A 23833-nucleotide genomic window follows, 5' to 3' on the forward strand; every position below is an offset into this window, starting at 1 on the left:
CGTCATCACCTTCTAAAAATCATAACGCTTTCAGTTTTGCACATAAAATTCCATGTTATGGCTTATTTTTTGCGCAACCAATTCTACTTTGCAGTGACATTAGTAATTTTACCAAATATTCCATGGCGAAACAGAAAAACAATTCATTGTGCGACAAAATTGAAGAAAAAATGTAATTTTGTAATTTTTGGGGCTTCAGTTTCTACGCAGTGCATTTTTCAGTAAAAATGACACCTTATCTTTATTCTGTAGGTCCATACGGTTAAAAGGATACCCTACTTATATAGGTTGGATTTTGTCGTACTTTGGAAAAAAATCATAACTACATGCAGGAAAAATTATATGTTAAAAATTCTCATCTTCTAACCCCTATAACTTTTTTTTATTTTTCCGCGTACCGCCTGAATGAGGACTCATTTTTTGCGCCGTGTTTTGAAGTTTCTATCCGTACCATTTTTGTATTGATTGTACTTTTTGATCACTTTTTATTCATTTTTGCAGTATATAAAAAGTGACCAAAAATAAGCTATTTTGGAATTTTTTTTGTGCGTACGCCATTGACCGTGCGCTTTAATTAACGATATATTTATTTAGCGATACCACATATGTTTATTTTTATTTACACAGTTTTTTTTTATGGGAAAAGGGGGGTGATTCAAACTTATTAGGGAAGGGGTTAAATAACCCTTTGTTAACTTTTTTTGTAGTGGTATAGCTCCCATAGGGACCTTTAACACTGCACACACTGATCTCTTACCCTGATCCCTGCAAAGCCATAGCTTTGCATGGATCAGCGAGATAGGGGCTCGATTGCTCAAGCCTGTAGCTCAGGCTGGGAGCAATCAAACGCTGATCGGATACGACGGAGCTAGGTAAGGGGGTCTCCGCTCGTGTCCTAGCTGATAGGGGACATCGCGATTTTATCACAATAGTCCCGATCAGCCCGACTGAGCTGCCGGGAAACGTTTACTTTCATTTTTAGACGCGGCGATCAACTTTGATTGCTGCGTCTAAAGGGTTAATAGCGTGCCGCACGATCGGTGTCGCACGCTATTAGCCCAGGGTCCCGGCTATAGTCAGCAGCCTGCATGCTATGTCTGCGTCTGAAGTTTTGGAAACCGCCGGGCTTCCGAGACGGGGACGTGACGTCATGCCACGCCCCCTCCATTCATGTCTATGGGTGGGGGCGTTGCGGCCATTACACCCCCTCTCATAGAAATGAATGGAGGGGGCATGGCGTGACGTCACATCCCCGTCTCGGAAAACTTCAGACACAGCTACGCATAGCATGCGGGCTGCTACAGGGAGATAGCGGGGGGTCTCAGCAGCGGGCCCCCCCCCGCGATCAGACATCTTATCACCTATCCTTTGTATAGGGGATAAGATGTTTTTGCCCGGAATACCCCTTTAAGGTCAAAACAGGCTGTTTAGTAAAGAGGGCATACATAATTTACATTTGTCTCTATAGATTTTTAATGCTTCTTCACTGCTGTCCTATTTTAGTAGTTTAAGTGCTTTATTTTTGTCATTTATTGCCCCTTTAACATTTTTATTCATCCACATTGGTTTTCTTTTATTCTTGACCCTTTTATTCCCATAAGATATATATCTCTTAGAGTGAGTATTTAAAATATTCTTAAGGGCCAAGGGCGTACCTGTACGCCCTGAGTCCGCTCCTGCACTATAACGCAGGGCCACGGGTCGGACCCGTGGCTAATAGCGCGTGGCACTGATCGCGGTGCCACACGCTATTAACCCTTTAGATGCGGCATTAAAAAGCGGAAGTGCAAAAACAGAAAAACCCCTGGTCCTTAAGGGGTTAAAAGTCTCCCATTTAGTTGCAGTATTCTTGTTTTTGGAGACATTATCCAATTTTATATTGTTTAGGGCCTCTCTGAGTTGATCGAACTTTGCCTTCCTAAAGTTCATTGTTCTTGTGGCCCCTCCAGAGATTCCCTTATTGAAGAACAAGTTATAATATTATGATCACTATTTCCTAGGTGTCCATCTACTTGCACATGAATTACTCTGTCAGGTCTGTTGGTTAATATTAAGTCTAGTAGGGCGTCCCCTCTGGTAGGGCCCTGCACCATTTAGGACAGATAATTGTCTTTAGCTATAGTGAAAAACCAGTTTCTTTTATGAGATTCACAGGACTCAGTCTCCCAGTTTATATCAGGATAGTTAACGTCCCCCATTATTATCACATCATTTTGATTTGCTGCCTTGTTTATTTTCCTCAGTAATTGATCTTCTGCCTCTTCCATTATATTTGGTTGCTTATAGCAAACCCCTATCCAAATTATTTTTTTATCTCCATATATTTCTACCCATAATGACTCCACATTATTGTTTCCCTCCCGTATACCCTCCCGCAGTGCGGCCTTCAGACTGGACTTTACATAAAGACAAACTCCTCCCCCTTTTCTGTTTTGTCCGGTCTTTCCTGAATAGACCATAACCCTGTATGTTGACCGCCCAGTCACAGCTATCGTCCAACCAAGTCTCTGTTATACCCACTATGTCATAATCCTCCTCAGACATTATCAACTCCAGTTTGTCACTTTTATTGGTCAGACTTCTGGCATTAGTCAACATGCAATTCAATGGAGCCTCTCCATTTTAACTATTCTAACCCCTCCCTCCGCTCCACCCTCAGGTACATTAATAAGTCCCCCCCTCTCTATCTACACTATCTTCCCCCTCTGTTGTAGGTTCCCTCCCCACCAGTACCTAGTTTAAACACTCCTCCACCCTTCTAGCAAACTTCTCCCCAAGCACAGCTGCACCCTCCCCATTTTTGCCAGAAGACACACAGCAGCTCCTTTTTAAAGCCATTTGTATCACTTTAAATATTAAAGATGGCAAAGTAGCTGTGTCGGCGGAGGATTCCTTGAATGAAGGTTTAGGCCCTAGGGAAATCTGTACCTTTTGGCCTGCATAAAAACATTAAAGGGGTATTCTGGGCAAAAACTTTTTATCCCCTATCCAAAGGATAGGGGATAAGATGTCTGATCATGGGGGGCCTGCTGCTGGGACCCCCCACGATCTCCCTGCAGCACCCGCATTCTATGCGGGGACTGTGTCTCTAGTTTCGGAAACCTTCGGGACTGGGGAAGTGATGTCATGCCACGCCCCCTCCATTCATGTCTTTGCAGCATACTGGATACTGGCCATAAAATGTGTTGGTATCCAATATAGGAGATCACCATTGCACCACTACAGCCTTCAGCTGTTCCAAAACTACAACTCCCATGATGGGAGTTGTAGTTTTACAACAGCTGGGGGTACAGTCTTTGTAAAACTCTGTTTTAGACCTGTGTATTCTCCAGCTGTGTGCCTCCAGCTCTTACTAAACTACAGAGAAAGGATGTGTGGGCATGCTGGGAGTTGTAGTTTTGCAACAGCTAAAGGCAACACTGCTCTAACACAGTGCTTTATAAACCCTGCAGCTCCAGCTGTTGCAATGGAAAACTACAACTCCCAGCAGGCTTGAACAGCCAAACCTTTCTCTGACTCCTGAATGACGAAGAAGCTGATCAGACATTCAGGAGTCTGTGAAAGCTTAATGACACACATAGTGACAGCTATGTTGATTAGCATCCAGCTTTAACAGTAACAGATAGAAAATGTATGAATAAAAACTACTGTGCAGTGATTTGCAGACTGCCGGGCTGCTCCCAGACTCTAGTTATAATGTATTTTTTTTTTTGTAAATAGGATATGATATATGTAAAAAAAAAAAAAAAAGGAGCAGAAAATAGTGGCACTATCTAAGTGACTTAAATGGTGGTATAGCAATACAAAAACTATTTATTGCTGTGCAAATATATATATATGGATCTGTAGAGGGTGAACCAATATGACCATGTTTGTTTGAGAGTGACACCTATATGGATAACTGTACAATCAGTTTGGTGTAGCGGCAGTGATATCACGGTTTGCTCAGATCAGGCGTGTCTGGTGGAAAATGCAAAAGATGGAAGGTGGTATCTCACTCACCTATTGGTGTTGCGCTACAGGCACCACACTGTTGAGGGCGTGTAGTGATTAATTTCACTCTTGAGTAGTCCTATGACAGTCCAGCATCCTAACCCAATCATCAGTTGATGTCGGTCTTTGCAATTGGAAGGAGTAGTCCTGGAATCGGTTGAATAACGAGGGATGGTATCCGCGGTGCCTCGAGGATTTGATATGTATTCTCAGCAAAACAACAGGTGTCCTATGGTATTGGATACTTGTTTAGTGGAGATAAAACAAGATAAGCAACGCATTTAACGGGGTGGCCCCCGCTTCGTCAGGCTAGTATCATAAGAGCATGTGCAACGGGTGTATATATAGGCATACAGTAGAAAAGTTTGAATCTGCGCGGGTGAAAATTCCAGCGTCACGGATTTTCACCTGCGCAGATTCAAACTTCTCTACTGTTTGCCTATATATATATATATATATATATATATATATACAGGGTGGGCCATTTATATGGATACACCTTAATAAAATGGGAATGGTTGGTGATATCAACATCCTGTTTGTGGCACTTTAGTATATGTGAGGGGGGGAAACTTTTCAAGATGGGTGGTGACCATGGTGGCCATTTTGAAGTCGGCCATTTTAAATCCAACTTTTCTTTTTTCAATAGGAAGAGGGTCATGTGACACATCAAACTTATTGGGAATTTCACAAGAAAAACAATGATGTGCTTGGTTTTAACGTAACTCTATTCTTTCTATAACAAGTTTCTGATCACTTATAAAATGTGTTCAATGTGCTGCCCATTATGTTGGATTGCCAATGCAACCCTCTTCTCCCACTCTTCACACACTGATAGCAACACCGCAGGAGAAATGCTAGCACAGGCTTCCAGTATCCATAGTTTCAGGTGCTGCACATCTCGTATCTTCCCAGCATAGACAATTGCCTACAGATGACCCCAAAGATAAAAGTCTAAGGGGGTCAGATCGGGAGACCTTGGGGGCCATTCAACTGGCCCACGACGACCAATCCACTTTCCAGGAAACTGTTCATCTAGGAATGCTCAGACCTGACACCCTTAATGTGGTGGTCACCATCTTGCTGGAAAAACTCAGGGAACGTGCCAGCTTCAGTGCATAAAGAGGGAAACACAACATCATGTAGCAATTTCGCATATCCAGTGGCCTTGAGGTTTCCATTGATGAAGAATGGCCCCACTATCTTTGTACCCCATATACCACACCATACCATCAATTTTTGTGTTCCAACAGTCTTGGAGGGATCTATCCAATGTGGGTTAGTGTCAGACCAATAGCGGTGGTTTTGTTTGTTAACTTCACCATTCACATAAAAGTTTGCCTCATCACTGAACAAAATCTTCTGTGTAATCTGAGGGTCCTGTTCCGATTTTTGCTCTGCCCATTCTGCAACACCTGAAACTACAGATAATGGAAGCCTGTGCTAGCATTTCTCCTGCGGTGTTGCTATCAGTGTGTGAAGAGTGGGAGAAGACGGTTGCATTGACAATCCAACACAATGCGCAGCACATTGGACACATTTTATAAGTGGTCAGAGACTTGATAATAACTAATGAAAGAATAAAGTTACGTTAAAACCAAGCACATCATTGTTTTTCTTGTGAAATTCCCAATAAGTTTGATGTGTAACATGACCCTCTTCCTTTTGAGAAAACAAAAATTGGATTCAAAATGTCCGACTTCAAAATGGCCGCCATGGCCACCACCAATCTTGAAAAGTTTCCCCCCACACATAAACTAATGTGCCACAAACAGGAAGTTGATATCACCAACCATTCCCATTTTATTAAGGTGTATCCATATAAATGGCCCACCCTGCATACACACCAGTTGCACGTGTGTAAACACAATGCGTCACTTATCTTGTTTCACTCCTATGTTTTATCTCCGATACCATAGGACATTTTGACATTTTTGCTGAGAATATAAATCAAATCCTCGAGGCGCCGCTGATACCATCCCTCGTTTTTCATCCCTGGAAATTGTTGTAGCAACCGATTCCTTCCAGTTGGTTTGTTGTACGGAGGTATATGAATTGCTATAGGACTGAACTTTTATTTTATTTTTTTCGAACATTTCTTCCATGCACAAATCTGTTTGCCAGACAATCCTAACATCTAAAACAATTATTCTGCTTTGCCACACACAGGAAATATAATACTGATGTGCTAGTCTTTGAATTGAATCACAAAATGTTGCAGTCAATTAAAAATCATTGGTTGCATATGGAAAGATATTAACCCCTTAATTACCACACTATTTAATGGGGGGTTCTTCTAACTTTTCAAGAGCCATAACCTTTTTACTTTTTCTATGAACAGAGCCACGTTAAAGCTTGTTGTTTGTTGGACCATTTGTACTTTATAATGACATATTTTATTTTACCATGAATTACAAAATATAAAATAATTTGTGGGTGGAATAAATTGAAAAACCCACTTCTGCATATGTTGGTGTTGGTCATTTTTACCTTATTCAATGTGTTAAAGTGTACCTGTCACAAGATAAAATAAATATGCTCCAGTCTTACTCTTTATCTGGTGCTGATCCTGTCAAAGTGCCTAAACCCTGGTTTTCATCCATTTATGCCTCCTAACCCATTGTTTATGTTGCTCACACTGCATGCAGTTCACTGAGAAGGAAGCATTCTCTTGGGAAAGCTTGACACTTGCCCTCACATCTCATGTGGGAACTTCCTCCCTCACTCCTCAGAGCTGACAACTGGCTGCTCTGTGCACTGAGGCTTTGTGACATGCCCCTGGGTCACAGAGCAGGCTGATTGACAAGATGGAAGCATACACAGAGTCCTGCTTGTCCCGCCCAATCTTTCTGTATTTTGTCTCATCACAGCTACTGGCCAAGACATATAGACAATAAAAACTATGGAGCATTTTTTTCTTCCGAACATATACACATTTGTTTAACCAATGTATATAACAAAAATACATATAATGGAAGTATCTTCATTATAAATAAAGTTTTTGTATTGAACTGTATTCTGGGCATCTGTTCAATTATTATACTACCCAATCAGTTATTTCTTACTATGATTGCAACCATTTTGGAGTAGATATGACTTTTCAGAAACGCAAAATGACAGAAAATGTTTGTTTTTTATGTGTTTTTGTTGTTGTTTATTTTCCTTCTATGACAGCATTCACCATGCAGGATTATTAATGCTACAATGGGGATCAATCTCTGGTGGAATTATTTTTTTTAAATCAACTGATGCGAAAAAGTTAATCAGATTTGTAAATGACTTCTATTACAAAATCTTAATCCTTCCAGCACTTATTAGTGGCTGTATACTACAGAGGAAATTCTTTTCTTTTTGGATTTCTTTTCTGTCATGACCACAGTGCTCTCTGCTGACACCTCTGTCCATATCATAGCAAACATATGCTGCTCATGACAGTTCCTAAAATGGACAGAGATGTCAGCAGAGAGCACTATGGTCATGAAAGAAAAGAAATCCAAAAAGAAAAGAATTTCTGCTGTAGTATACTGGAAGGATTAAGATTTTTTAATAGAAGTAATTTACAAATCTGTTAAACTTTCTGACACCAGTTGATAAAAAAAAAAAGTTTTCCACCGGAGTACCCCTTTAAAGGAGAATATAAAAATTGTCCCCCAATTGTACTGCCGGCAGTTAAAAAATTAAAGATGTACATACCTTCCTCCGCTCCCCCGGGGCCTCCGGTAACCGTCTCCGGTTTCCGCCGCGATCCTCTTACTGGTTGCTGGTGGTCAGCGAGTCGTACTGCGTTCAGCCAATCACCGGCTGAAGTGAAGTCCCGACTTGGCCAGCGATAGGCTGAGCGGCAGTGTGAGAACGCTTCAGGACACATAATTCTTCACTAGACCGGCATCTGCTGCCGGGGTCGAAAACGTCACACTGCCGCTCAGCCTATCGAGTCAGGACTTCACTGCAGCCGGTGATTGGCTGAGTGCAGTAGGACTCGCCGACCACCGGCAACCAGGAAGAGGATCGCGGCGGAGACTGGAGCCGGTTACCGGAGGCCCCTTGTCCAGCCCATTGCCCCTTCTGTTAAGCAAAGATTCACTTGTAATAAACCAAAAACAGAAATGAATCATATATTTCTAAATCAAGAACATCATGTTGTGTGTTAAAAAGTTTCTGATTAAATTTTTGCAGCCTTTAGGAAGAGGTGGAGGCTGAGTATTTATTGTGAGGCGTTCTAGAGCTTAGGAGTTGGATCATGAAAATTAGTCATGTGAGTGACATGGGCATATTGCTGAAGCAAGGATATGAGCAGTAGAATACGCATTATTAATACGTTAATCATAACATGACAATATATAGCAAATGTGCAAGGCACACCTTCTCACATTTACACCTCATCACATTTAAAATCTCATTATCTACGACACCTATTTATGACATACTACCAATTTATGTGGCATTCTGTAAGATTTGACAAAGTAACAAAGTTACCGTATATACTCGAGTATAAGCAGAGTTTTTCAGCACCATTTTTCGTGTTGAAAACGTCCCCCTCGGCTTATACTCGAGTGATGGGGGGGGGGGGGGGAAATCGCAGGCATACCGGTGGGGGTGGCGAGGGGATGGGCTGAGCCGTCCATCGTCGCCCATCTATGCTGCAGGGACCGTCCGACTTCCAGTGGGGAGGGTGAGCCGGTCCAGGCCGTCCATCTTGACCAGGAGGCCCTCTTCTCCGCCCTAGGCCGGCCCTGGACTAGTGACGCTGCATTGATGCCGCCGTTCAGGGACGTCTGTGCACAGCAGACATCCGTGACGTCAGGGGCGTCCCTACGTGTCGTCGTCAATGCAGCATTACTAGTCCAGGGCCAGCCCGCAGCGGAGAAGAGGGCCTCTTGGTCAAGATGGATGGCCCCAACCGGTTCACCCTCCCCACTAAAAGTCGGACAGTCCCTGCAGCGACGTTGGATGGCTGCTAGGGAAGGACAGACAGAGCTACAACTGGGGAGGTGAGTAGAGAACAAGAGAGGGGGGGGGTCTGGATGATGACAGGGGTGTATGAGGGGGGATCTGGATAATGATATGGGGGGCAAGGGGGATCTGTATGATGGGGGGGGATGAGGGGGGGTCTGGATGATGACAGTGGGAGTCGGGATGATGACCGGGGGGGGAGGGGGGGGGGGGAGGCAGGGGATGATGATGTATTTCCCACCCAAGGCTTCTATTCGAGTCAATAGGTTTTCCTGGGTTTTTGGGGTGAAATTAGGGGCCTCAGCTTATATTCGGAGCGGCTAATACTCGAGTATATACGGTACTTCAAAGTTCTGGTTAGCATCAAGCTGGTGGTCCTCCGCCAGGCGAGATACCACCTGTTCCATCCCCTGCCTCTCAGCGCCCCCCTGACTGTGAAAGGGCTAATGTTTCATTTAATCAGTTAAGGTTCATTGTTATCGCTCCAAGCTGTTTAATTGGATTCTTGTGATAATTCCACAGGTAATATGATGTCGATGACCATAGGGCCTCAGTTTTGAAAAGATTACATAGATTTTAATGTCCCGGCGTTTACTTTGAACTAATACTGTATGACCACAAAACCCAATCTAACAAGGAGTCACATGATTCCTTAATCTTGCAACCATAATCTGGCAGATTGACACAGCCTGGAATTGGCGGGAGCATGAGGAGACCATAGGGCCTCTCAATCCCTAAGATTAAAAGATGAATTTTAAAATTTTTATTGAAGATTCATGGTAGCTAATGCTACCATAAATTTTTTAGGTAATGTCCCAGGCCCAGCAGTATCAGTAAACCATATAGTGGCCGAATGACACAGCGTGGAGGTGTTGGCAGCATGATGAGACCATATAGTGGCTAAATGGCACAGCCTGGAGTTGGCGGCAGACTGAGGAGAACATATAGTGGCTGAATGACACAGCCTGGAGTTGGCGTCAGCATAAGTAGAACATATAGTGGCTGAATGACACAGCGTGGAGGTGGCGGAAGCATGAGGAGACCATATAGTGGCTGAATGGCACAACCTGGAGTTGGCGGCAGCATGAGGAGACAATATAGTTGCTGAATGGCACAGCCTGGAGTTAACTGCAGCATGAGTAGAACATATAGTGGCTGAATGACACAGTGTGGAGGTGGCGGAAGCATGAGGAGACGATATAGTGGCTGAATGGCACAACCTGGAGTTGGTCGCAGCACGAGGAGAACATATAGTGGCTGAATGGCACAGCCTGGAGTTGGCGGCAGCATGAGGAGAACATATCGTGGCTAAATGGCACAACCTGGAGTTGGCAGCAGGAGCATGAGGAGACCATATAGTGGCTGAATGGGACAGCTTGGAGTTGGCGGTAGCATGAGTAAAACATATGGTGGCTGAATGACACAGCATGGAGCTGGTGGCAGCATGAGGAGACCATATAGTGGCTGAATGGCACAGCCTGGCGTTCGTGGCAGCATGACTAGAACATATAGTGGCTGAATGAGACAGCTTGGAGGTGGCAGCAGCATCAGGAGTGGATGTGGCGGCAGCATGAGTCCATATAGTGGCTGAATGGCACAGCCTGGAGTTGGCGGCAGCGTGAGGAGAACATTATAGTGGCAGAATGAGACAGCCTGAAGGTGGCAGCAGCATCAGGAGTTCTGAAAGTGACCCCGTGACAGAGTGGTGTAGTGGGTGGCAATACCAGTACCCGGTAACGAAGGTGGGTGAAAAAAGGTCTGATGTGGAGGAATGTTTGTAACTGGAGAGCAACGCCTTAAATCATTGTGATTTGTTGGTGTGGCACCATGGTCAATCTACTCTGATGCATCAAACATTGGTTGGTGGAAATCCTGACTGATCCATGCCTGATTCATTTTCACAAAGGTCAGTCTCTCCACATTTTTCGTGGAAAGATGAGTTCTCCTTGGATTTACTATGGCCCCCGCCGCACTAAACACCCGCTCTGATGGCACACTACTGGCCGAGCAGGATAACTTTTCCAGGGCAAACTCTGCTAGTTGTGGCCACAAATCAATTTTGGCTGCCCAGAAGTCCAGTGGATCTTCAAGGTGTGTTGGCATGGGCATGTCAAGGTATGCCACCACCTGATGGTTCAGGTCCTGCTCCAGGTCTACCTGCTGCTGATGAGTTGCTTCACTATGCTGGTGAAGTAAGGTACTCATCAGCGACTGTAGACTCTGGCTGCTGCTGATGGAGCTGGTACTGGAGCAGACCTGCGAGAGGATGGACGATGGTGCCGATAGGCATCGGCCAACTAACTACGTAGGATGTCTCTGTAGTAGGTCAGTTTGTCCTCCCTCTCAGTGGGTGTAAAAAGGCCCCCATTATGTGCTGGCAGCGAGGGTCCAATAAGGTGGAGAGCCAGATGTCATCCCGTTGCCGAATGGGGACAATTTGGCTGTTACTACGCAAGCAACTAAGCATGCATCATGCCATTTGTGCAAGTGACTCGGAGGGACTCCCTGCCTCCATCTCCACTGCATATTGCCACGGTGTGTCTGCCTCCTCTGTCTCTCCTTTCTCATAACCCTCTAGCTCCTCTGGCTGCTCCTGCTCCTCCTCTCCTGTCAGATGTCGCGAAACCTCCACTGTGTCCCTCCCCCTCCTCTTCCTCCAGTTCAGCCCACACAGGGCTCATGTGGCCGTGAGATGTAGACGCCACGTCTCCAGTGCTCTGACCAGCCTTCGTTTCCAACACGTGTTGTAGGAAATGAAGCAGTGGAATGACGTTGTTCATCGCGTAATTCTGGCGACTTACTAATTCCTCAAAGGGCCTGTGCAAACGGCAGATGTCATGTATGAACTGCCACTAGTTGACATTGAAGTTACACAGGGGATCTGCTTGGATCGTCAAGAAATCAGTGATGGCTTTTCTCTGTTTGCATAGTCGGTCCAACATATGGAGCGTGGAATTCCAACGTGTGGCAATGTCGCAAATCAGACTATGTTGGGGGATACCGACGCTGCAGCTCAAGGAGGGTGTGCTTTGAGGTGTACGAGTGTCTGAAGTGCGTGCAAAGTTTCCTTCCCAATGTTAGGATGTCTTGCAATTGGGGGGAACACTTCACGAACCGTTTGACAACCAGATTGAACACGTGTGCCATTCCATGGATCCCATTTCCAGTTTTTGTGGAGTAAACCATGCTCAGATTTCTTTATGAATGACTTTTAGCCGTTCCTCCCCTATGTGACTCCGTTCGGCAAGGCAAACCATGTGAAGAACAGCGTGACACCGCCGTGCCCTGCACACATGGTATGCTGAAACGCCACTGAGACTTGTCCAAGCAATGGAGGATGAGGAGGTGGAGTAGCACACTATCACAGGCCCAACAGCCTGAGAGCGTGAAGGAGGAAGTGGCGTGACCTGTCCGAGTTGGTGTTGTGGCTGTGCAGGAGCCACATTAGCGCAGTGGGCCGTAAAGGACATGTTTTGTCCCTGAACATTGTTACAGTTCCAGATGTAGGCGCTGCCATGCACTTTGATACACAGCCACAGGCTAGAGGATTGGCCCACCTTCTCTTCCACAGAATTGTGCAGTGCTGGTACAGCCTTTTTTTGCAAATAAATGACGGCTTGGGACTCTCCGGCTCGGCACAAGCCATCAGTTCTCTGAACGGTGCAGAGTCCACCACTTGAAAAGGGAGGGACTGCAGCAACTTGGACAGGAGCAAATCACATACTGTTGTCTCTTGGGCATGGATTTGCTGATGGATTGCTGGCGGAATGACTGACTAAAAGTAAGAGGAGAAGGAGCATCTGGATAGACAGAAGGAGGGTATGACAGACAGCTCCCTTCGGCTGAGGTGGTGGAGCCTTGGCTGGCTGAAAGAGGGAGCATGCCACTGGGTAATGCAGCAGGCTGGACCACCACATCGGAGCCACGGTTCTCCCAGGCCGCTTTATGGTGGCACAGCGCCGTGGTGCCAACATTGGGACCCTGGCCACACTTCACCTTCTGCCGACACATCTTGTATTGTGGCTATGTTAACCTCCGGATGCTTGATGAAAAACTGCCACACCGCCGAGCAGCTGATTTTCCAACCAACAGTCCGCACTAATTGACTACTATTGCCACAGTCTCATGGAACCCCTGTTCCACTACCTCCCGGGAAGGTAGGCTGCCGCGGAGCAGGTGGTCTCCCCCAGGCACGTTTGGGTCCAGAATTTCCACTTCTGCCACTATGCTGACTGCCAACCATGCTACCACCTTGCTGGCTCATCTGCTGCCTCACGGGCAACCTGCAAACCTCTTCTCATGATGATGATGAAGCCCCTTCCCCACCCGACTCCCAGTTGCAATTTTTCTTCATCATCATCATCATCATCAAGTGTCTGCACGTCACTGATGTCCTCCTCAGGTTCCTCAACAGTGTCTGCTTCAGGACCCTGAACGCTGGCAACACCACATCCCACGTCACTCTCCTCATCACTACCTGCCAGCCTAGTGGAGGAAGCGGCAGATGTCTCCTTCACTTCTTGGCTGGGCAGTAGCTGCTGACGTTCCTCTATTAGATCATCCTCACTGAATAGTGGAGCTGAACCCACAGCATAAGATACTTCTTTAGGGGAGGGAACAGCATAGGACAAAGGCAATGGGAAGACAGGGACTGCTTCCGGGCCATGCCAACTGAGGGTTGTGTCTGCGGAACCCATAGACTGTTGACTGGGGGTATCAGATGTCACCTGTGATGAAGTGGATGGTCGTGTTAACCAAACGATGACGGCAGATGGGTTGCTGGTCGATACACAACCGCTAGCTGATACCGGGAGATCAGGCCTCTCGCTGCAACTCCTGCTGCCACTCACCCCTAGTCTGCTGTGACCTCTGCATGGGCCTGATGAATTTAGGCCTCTGCCGCCACTCTGCACATGTACTGGCACTTCTCTGCCTGACATACTTAGTGCGTATATGAGGGGAGTACAAGACACTTCACTACGCTTAAAACAGTATTTGTCTAGAACAGCAGCAGGTGTGTACTTTTGGCTGGCCTTTTACAGTATCTAGGCCCGTAAGACTTTATATAGGAATATAATGGTACAACACTTTGATGTACATGTGTGGTATGCACTTATGAGGGCAGAAAGATGCGCTACAGTACGCTTTAAAAAAGTTTTTGTGCACAACACCAGCAGTAGACACCAGTGTACTACAGCCAAAATTGCACTTAATCTCACTCCCTTCCCTATCAGTGCTTCTAGCCAGGATTTGTGCTTGAGCTGAATCACTGCTGTTCTTCTGTGCAACACACTGCTCTCTGATCCTTCTCTATAATAGACCGCTGTAGACAGTGACTGGGAGGTGGATTACTGCAGTAAGCATGCTTTTCTGTGACAAGCAAACTGCTCTGTGCAACAGAATGCTGACTGGACTGGGAGGTAATTCACTGCTGGAAAAGGCTTTTCTGTGTAACACACTCAGGGCTGTCTGTTCCTATGTATCTCTCTGCAGTGTAAGGATGAAGTGACGGGCTGCAATATGGCTGCAGATTATATAAAGCTGTGACATCACAGGGGGGACTGACTGCTGATAGGCTTCATCCTGCATGTGATTCAGGGTCAACCCCCTACCCTTGTTCCCGGCTTCCCAGGATTCCTTGCCCCATGTCCTCACATGTGGAGCCTCCATTTTAGATGCCCTGGAGCTTGGACCGCACTAAATGGAGTTTAATGAAGTGATTTGTGCGATAGAATCGTGGCTATATTCGCATTCGTTACGAATCGAATTTTTCATCAAATTCGTAATGAACTCGGATTCATCAGATTCGATCCGCTCCTCTCTAATCATAGTCTATTCTTTAGACAAGAAAAGTCTCTGAGCATGGGTTTTTTGTCCGTGCAGTTTATCAAACGTCGCACAGCATTTAGTAAATCTTGCAAATGGACATTATTGTCGATGCTACACAGCACTTTAGATGAGAAAAGTTGTATAATAGTCTCAGAGCCTGAGACAAATAGACGAGAAAAGTCTCATAAATGTCTTAGAGCCTGAGACAAATCTATCAAAAGTCGTACGTTTATTCTCACGGACTTCCCACCACACAAACTGTGGAATTTCCATGCCAGATCTTTTCTGAACAGAAATTACTTTGTCCGGACATGGTCATTCTTTGTGCGGAAACCTCTTGGAATGCATTACGGTCTATGAGACAGCGCATTCCTGTGCGGTCCACGTGCCGGAAGATTCTGCCAGCGCATGCACTGTACGGAACTGGCGCTTAGAGGTTCTCCATGTGGACATTCCATTGTGAGAACATAGCCTGAGGTACAGTCACTATTCAGCAGCATAGTATCATGGGATTGAAAAGAGGGTGATTGATGACATGTGTAGAGGAGGAGTGGTGCAGTGACCAGAGCAACCAGTCAGATAGCTTTTTTTCAATTTTTTGCAGGTCTCAACACAATATAAAAAAATGTAAGAAGGAATCGGATTGGTTGCCATGAGAAACTGCACCATGCTTCCACTAAACATGTTTTCAGAATTCTCCAGAGACTAAATTGCACCAGAAGCATGGCGTAAATTTCTTCAAATCAGCTGCAGAAGTGAAATTGGAGCACTATAATATAGAAAACAAAAATAATTTTGCATCAGACATCTACAAGAATAACAAAAAAAAAATTGGGGATCATTGGGAGTAAACTGTATTATTTTAGAATTTTATATATTATAAGATTAGATTAACCTTCAGATTCAAGCTAAAATGTCATTTGAAACTATGACACATTGGTACATCCCAAAAATATTATAAAAGGCTTCCTAATAACTATGTAGATTGGATTTCTGCCAGGTTTGACATAGTCTGACATTTCGGCGTATTTTCCGTTTTTGAGACTTTTTTGACACTTTCCAATAAAAGTCTCAGTTGATAAATTCCTGACCACTGCATCTTATCCTCTATTGTAGACCACTATACTATTTCTGCAGAGAAGGGCTCTAAAGCAAAAGTCTCAAATAAATAGACTTACACTTTCTGATCAATCAATGTATTGTCAGCTTTAAACTGGTCTGAGAAAATTGGTAATATTTTTAATGCATGACAGATACTGCAGAAAACCTTCAACTATACTGATTATAGAATATAAGGAATAAATGGTGACCTTGACATTTATAACCTGGGCAGGTCCAGCGCATGTCCTCTTATTCACTGCCTCTGTATGTGCTTGCTTGCTTGCATCCACCTACCCTATTTGACTGATAACTAGATAAAGTGGACATAGGTGGAGCCAGCTACACCACTGTTTTCCTGCTGACGTGTCCTCTTTACAGGGAATGTGCTTGTATTTGCTGCTAAGAGCTGCAGACAACGATTGATAGCTGCAAGGGTATAAAAGCAAACTGTACTTTTCCTGGAGCTGATGGTGGTTGCCAAATTTATAAAATTTTGGCCAAGTGTCAAAGTTGAGTTGAGCTGCTCAAGTGCCACAGCCTGGCACACCTCCTTGCTTGCCTCCTCTCCCAGCCCCACCTTGACTGACATATCAGTCTGTATATCAGTAAAGGAAGGGTCTGGGAGCTAGGAGTAGCAAGGAGTAGCCAGGCTGTGACACTTGAGCAATTGAGAAATAGATTCTCAAATGTCTTTTATGAAGGTCTTAATGTTGTATAGTTAGAATTATGTTATTTATCAATTATTTATGGTTATAAAAGAACATATTCCATACACCAATGTTTCTTTTCCAATTTTCCGGAAAAAAAAACCCACAAAAAAATTGATTTGGGAAAGAATTTTTTTTCCCCAAAGTTCCCTTATTTACTACCCCCCCGCCCCCCCCCAGGCCTTCCCATCTCTACAAGTGACTTTACTTAGATTTTTTCAGTATTGCTTAAGAATAAGCATGTGATTTATTTTTTTATCTTTAGATTTTTTTATGACGTCAATAGGAAATTGAAACCATTGAGTTGTTATTGAGTTGTCTTTTGCCCATGCGAACATATCCTAATAATTGAATGGCATAAGATAAATGTGTTCTGGAAACGGGTCCATAAGTTGTCCCCTAGTTGGGAAAAGTTTAGAATTAAGTATTTTTATGAGGAAGATCAGAGTAACATCTATTTATATTACATTGCACACTGGAGTTGTCTCTCCTGTCTCAGTTCCCTAACTAAGGAAGTTGTTGTAGGGGCCACCAGATCAGTTATTACTTAGATTTTATTTAAACAGCCAAAAAAAAAAAAGATTGAGAAACAGTTTTCTGTATTTTTTCTCCTTAGGGGTATGTAAAAGAGTAACCAATGTTAATGACTATTTTATATAAGATTACTTATTCTGTATTTGTCATTGTTAATTTAGATCTCTTCTTCGCTATGGTGGAAACCTTTCCCTGCAGAGTGCAATGAGCGTGAGGTTTAACAGCAATGGGACACAGCTTCTAGCCCTGCGCCGACGACTGCCTCCTGTTCTGTATGACATTCACTCTCGTCTGCCAATATTCCAGTTTGACAATCAGGGTTACTTTAACTCATGTACCATGAAGAGTTGTTGTTTCGCAGGAGACCGAGATCAGGTGAGGAATTAAATAAGTTGTACAGGTGACATGTGAAAATAAATGTGTGCTTTGTACACATTTCTTCCATTTAGTATGTTTTATACAGTAGATATATTTAATTATTCATATACACACTGCTCAAAAAAATTAAGGGAACACTTAAACAACACAATGTAACTCCAAGTCAATGACACTTCTGTGAAATCACACTGTCCACTCAGGAAGCAACACTGATTGACAATCAATTTCACATGCTGTTGTGCAAATGGAACAGACAACAGGTGGAAATTGTAGGCAATTAGCAAGACACCCCTAATAAAGGAGTGGTTCTGCAGGTGGTGATCACAGACCACTTCTCAGTTCCTATGCTTCCTGGCTGATGTTATGGTCACTTTTGAATGCTGGGGGTGCTTTCACTCTAGTGGTAGCATGAGACGGACTCTACAACCCACACAAGTGGCTCAGGTAGCGCAGCTCATCCAGGATTGCACATCAATGCGAGCTGTGGCAAGAAGGTTTGCTGTGTCTGTCAGCGTAGTGTCCAGAGCATGGAGGCGCTACCAGGAGACACGCCAGTACATCAGTAAAACGTGGAGGAGGGCAACAACCCAGCAGCAGGACCGCTACCTCTGTCTTTGTGCAAGGAGGAACACTGCCAGAGCACTGCAAAATGACCTCCAGCAGGCCACAAATGTGCATTTGTCCACTCAAACGGTCAGAAACAGACTCCATGAGGTAGGTATGAGGGACCAACGTCCACAGGTCGGGGTTGTGCTTACAGCCCAGCATTGTGCAGGATGTTTGTCATTTGCCAGAGAACAGCAAGATCGGCAAATTTGTGCTCTTCACAGATGAAAGCAGGTTCACACTGAGCACGTGACAGACGTGACAGAGTCTGGAGATGCCGTGGAGAATGTTCTGCTGCCTGCAACATCTTCCAGCATGAACAGTTTGGCGGTGGGTAAGTAATGGTGTGGGGTGGCATTTCTTTGGTGGGCCACACAGCCCTCCATGTGCTTACCGGAGGTAGCCTGAGTGCCATTAGGTACCGAGATGAGATCCTCAGACCCCTTGTGAGACCATATGCTGGTGCGGTTGGCCCTGGGTTCCTCTTAATGCAATACAAAGCTAGACCACATGTGGCTGGAGTGTGTCAGCAGAGGAAGGCATTGATGCTATGCACTGGCCCGTCCGTTCCCCAGACCTGAACCCGATTTGAGCACATCTGGGACATCATGTCTCGCTCCATCCACCAACGCCATGTTGCACCACAGACTGTCCAGGAGTTGGCAGATGTTTTAGTCCAGGTCTGGGAGGACATCGCTCAGGAAACCATTCACTACCTCATCAGGAGCATGCCCAGGCGGCATAGGGAAGTCATATGGGCACGTGGAGGCCAGACACACTACTGAGCCTCATTTTGACTCATTTTAAGGACATTACATCAAAGTTGGATCCGCCTGTAATGTGGTTTTCCACTTTGATTTTGAGTGTGACTCCATATCGAGACCTCCATGGGTTGATGAATTTGATTTCTATTGATAATTTTTGTGTGATTTTGTTGTCAGCACATTCAACTATGTAAAGACGAAAGTATTTCATATGATTATTTCATTCATTCAGATCTAAGATGTGTTGTCTTAGTGTTTGAGCAGTGTGTGAATGTATATTGTAAGGGATTAGGTAATGGGGATGACGTCTCCTGGGTAGACAGGCACAGTTTTGCAGGAACACTGTAGAAATTGCAGTCCAAACAGCAGGGAATTCGTTTAACTGACCTCAGCCAGTTTTATTGTCAGGTTGAGGTACAGAACAAAAAATATAAAAACAAAATCCTTAGCCTGTCCGGCTCTAACTAACAACAGGAAACCTCACTATCCAAGTGCCGGCCTTATACCGGGCACCAAACAATATAGCAAAGTCCATACCACTTGTAGTGCTCTCACAGGCTCCATGCAGATAACCTGTTCCCAGGCTGAGAGAGAGAGGTGTCTGCATTCTCAGCCTTAAATCAGGCCATCACACCTGAGGAGTGATTACCTGACAGCCCAAAACTCGGACTGTCCGGATGGAGTGGGGGCCCACCCTTCTCTCCCCACTCCAGCAACACAGGCCCTAAAAACACACAGGTTTTATACAAACCCGAATTGCAGAGACGTCTGCATAGACCTCTGCTGAACATTTCCCTGGTTGCTTTAAATTACATAAGTGAGGAACCTCGGGCACACACAGACCCCGTCCACTACTTCTCCAGACACTCTGTCACAATATATATATATTCATGTATGTTGTTAGGGCTGTAAAAGATTTTAAAAAAGCTATACTTACCTACCCCTGGTCCTCCGCAGCTCCTATTCAGTTCCTTCTGGTAATCTGATATCTTGTCTTTCTCAGTTTTCTAATATGACAGGACCTGCCTGCTCAGCTAATCAATGGCCACTGCACTGTACCGCCTAGCTGCACAGGAGCTATGTGGTGCCAGTGGTGGACCAGTAGTAGGTAATTATTTTTTTCATAGCCTCTGCAACAGATTCATTTTTTTTCAAAACGCAGTCAAGCATCCTAAAAGAAAAAACTTTTTTTTTTTTTAAATCTGAATCCAAATGCCACTTCAGTCTATGGGACGTTGACCACAGTGTTTCAGTTTCGTTGCAATTACCAATCCATAAGGCCTTCTTTCTAACTTTTGATTCAAAGGAGCATAAAATAAATTTGTCTTCCCAACCTTATTTAGCAATCTGACTGGATTTTATTTAATGGGGTTATCTGGTGAATTTTAGTAGTGTCCCAGTGACTAATAAAAAAAACTTTGTCAATAAAAACTTTAACTCCTTGCTCCCTCATAGCCTCTGGTAACAGTCTACAGCAGTCTCTGCTGATAGTTTGCTTGGCCAGTGCTGCAGCTCTGGGGAAAGCAGTGTCACCAGCTGATGATGGGCCGCCCTGACACTGGAGGCTATGAGGGAGAGAGGAAGTAGAGTTAGTTTTTATTGTTTTATTAGGCAGGCTTTGGGGATAGTGCTAATATAAAATGTTTCACCAGACAACCCTTTTAAGAGTTTGTACTTTTTTTTTTTTTTTGACAATTAAAAACAGAGAAGACAAACAAGTCAGCAGGTAGGTTACAAAATAGAAGACATGACATTAGCAACTAGATTGGGCAGAATGCCACACAGTCCAACTCTATAGTAATTACTAGGCATTGCAAATATTCAGAAACACACTTTTACATCTAGAACAAGAGCTAATAACTGGTTGTACGTTTTAAATGAAATGACAAAAATATTAGAGATTACGCAATCCCTTCATATCATTTATGGATTCAGAGTCATGTATGGATTCAGAAATGGTCCCAAGGGCCCCATACATAGTAACAAAGTTCATAAGGTTGAAAAAAAGACCAGACTCCATCAAGTTCAACCTATAACCCTAATGAGTCCCTACTGAGTTGATCCAGAGGAAGGCAAAAAACCTCATACTAGAGGTAAAAATTCCTTCCCGACTCCAAATATGGCAGTCACAATAAATCCCTGGATCAACGTTCTGTCCCTATAAATCTAGTATCCATAACCAGCGATGTTATTACTCTCCAAAAATGCATCCAGCCCCTTTTTTAATTCTTTTAAAGAGTACACCATGGCTACCTCCTCAGGCAGAGAATTCCACAGTCTCACTGCTCTTAAAGTAAAGAACCCCCATCTGTGCTGGTGTAGAAACCTTCTTTCCTCTAAACATAGAGGATTCCCCCTTGTTATAGATACAGTCCTGCAAAACAGGAGAATGTGCAGGTAGATGGAAATGGATACTTTATTACAAAACTTCAGCACATAGGTGACAGAGGAACAAGTGACACGTTTCAGCCCTAGCGTCAGGCCTTAGTCATAGATACAGTCCTGGGTATAAATAAATCATGGGAGAGATCTCTGTACGGTCCCCTGATATATTTGTATAAAGTTATTAGGTCACCCCTAAGCCTTCTTTTTTCTAAACTAAATAACCCTAATTCTGATAATCTTTCTGGGTACTGTAGTCCTCCCATTCCCCGTATTAACCGGTTTGCCCATCTTTGAACCATCTCCAACTCCACTATATCTTTCTTGTACATTGGTGCCCAGTAGTGTACACAGTATTCTATGTGTGGTCTGACAAGTGATTTGTACAACAGTAGAATTATTTCCTTGTCGTGGGCATCTATGCCCCTATTGATGCACCCCATGATTTTATTTGCCTTAGCAGCAGCTGCCCGACACTGGTCACTACAGCTAAATTTACTGTTAACTAAGACTCCCAAGTCACAACATTCACCCATTTTATACATAATCCCAGCCCTGATTTTTCTTGCACTTTCCTCTATTGTGTTTTACCGCTTTGCAGAGTTTAGTAGCAACTGCAAAGATTGCTACTTTACTATTCAACCCCTCTACAAGGTCATTAATTAATATATTAAATAGGACAGGACCCAAGACTGACCCCTGTGGTACCCCACTAGTAACAGTCACCCAATTAGAATAAGTACCATTAATAACCACCCTCTGTTTCCTATCACTGAGCCAGTTACTTACTCACTTACACACATTCTCCCCCAGCCAAATCCTTCTCATTTTATGCACCACCTTTTATGTGGAACCGTATCAAATGCTTTGGAAAAATACTGATATACGACATCCGGCTATTCCCCCTCGTCCAGTCTGGAGCTCAGTTCCTCATAAAAGCTGATCAGGTTAGTTTGACAGGACCGATCCCTCATAAAGCCATGCTGATATGGAGTCATACATTTATTTTTATCAAGATACTTCAAAATAGCATCGCTTAGGAAAACCTCAAACAATTTACATACAACCGAGGTTAAACTAACAGGTCTATAATTCCCGGGGTCACCTTTTGACCCCTTTTTAAATATTGGCACCACATTTGCCATGCGACAGTCCTGGGGAACAGTCCCTGTCACTATAGAGTCCATGAATATAAAAAATAGGGGTCTGTCTATTACATTACTTAATTCCTTTAGAACACGGGGGTGAATGCCATCTGGACCTGGTGATTTGTCTATTTTGAGTTTTTTGTAGGCGGCGCTGTACTTCTTCCTGGGTTAGACAGGTGACCTGTACTGGGGAGTTTAGCTTATCTCGCTGTATTTCACCTGGCATTTCATTTTCCTCGGTGAATACAGTGGAGAAGAATTTATTTTAATATATTTGCTTTTTCCTGATCCCTGTTTATAATTTCTTCCTCCACATTTTTTAAAGGGCCTACAATTTAATTTTTGACCTTTTTGCTATTTATTTACAGGGTGGGCCATTTATATGGATACACCTTAATAAAATGGGAATGGTTGGTGATATTCCTGTTTGTGGCACATAAGTATATGTGAGGGGGAAACTTTTCAAGATGGGTGGTGACCATGGCGGCAATTGTGAAGTCGGCCATTTTGAATCCAACTTTTGTTTTTTCAATATGAAAAGGGTCATGTGACACATCAAACTTATTGGGAATTTCACAAGAAAAACAATGATGTGCTTGGTTTTAATGTAACTTTATTCTTTCATGAGTTATTTACAAGTTTCTAACCACTTATAAAATGTGTTCAATGTGCTGCCCATTGTGTTGGATTGTCAATGCAACCCTCTTTTCCCACTCTTCACACACTGATAGCAACACTGCAGGAGAAATGCTAGCACAGGCTTCCAGTATCCGTAGTTTCAGGTGCTGCACATCTCGTATCTTCACAGCATAGACAATTGCCTTCAGATGACCCCAAAGATAAAAGTCTAAGGGGGTCAGATCAGGAGACCTTGGGGGCCATTCAACTGGCCCACGACAACCAATCCACTTTCCAGGAAACTGTTCATCTACGAATGCTCGGACTTGACACCCATAATGTGGTGGTGCACCATCTTGCTGGAAAAACTCAGGGAACGTGCCAGCTTCAGTGCATAAAGAGGGAAACGCAACATCATGTAGCAATTTTGCATATCCAGTGGCCTTGAGGTTTCCATTGATGAAGAATGGCCCCACTATCTTTGTACCCCATATACCACACCATACCATCAATTTTTGTGTTCCAACAGTCTTGGAGGGATCTATCCAACGTGGGTTAGTGTCAGACCAATAGCGGTGGTTTTGTTTGTTAACTTCACCATTCAAATAAAAGTTTGCCTCATTACTGAACAAAATCTTCTGCGTAATCTGAGGGTCCTGTTCCAATTTTTGTTTTGCCCATTCTGCAGCACCTGAAACTACGGATACTGGAAGCCTGTGCTAGCATTTCTCCTGCGGTGTTGCTATTAGTGTGTGAAGAGGGGGAGAAGAGTGTTGCATTGACAATCCAACACAATGGGCAGCACATTGAACACATTTTA

At 44.1% G+C, this 23833-nt stretch overlaps 1 protein-coding gene across 1 annotated transcript in view; it reads left to right on the forward strand.

The window, feature by feature from the left end:
- The window catches only part of DCAF5 (DDB1 and CUL4 associated factor 5), a 117021-nt gene that overhangs the window by 66328 nt on the left and 26860 nt on the right, over positions 1–23833 (forward strand). The window contains exon 6 of the mRNA XM_056547047.1: positions 17279–17492. Within this exon, the coding sequence (XP_056403022.1) occupies positions 17279–17492 (214 nt within the window). The remainder of the gene's footprint in view (positions 1–17278; positions 17493–23833) is intronic.

This window comes from Hyla sarda, chromosome 11 (genome assembly GCF_029499605.1).
Source record: "Hyla sarda isolate aHylSar1 chromosome 11, aHylSar1.hap1, whole genome shotgun sequence".
NCBI classification, from domain to species: domain Eukaryota; kingdom Metazoa; phylum Chordata; class Amphibia; order Anura; family Hylidae; genus Hyla; species Hyla sarda.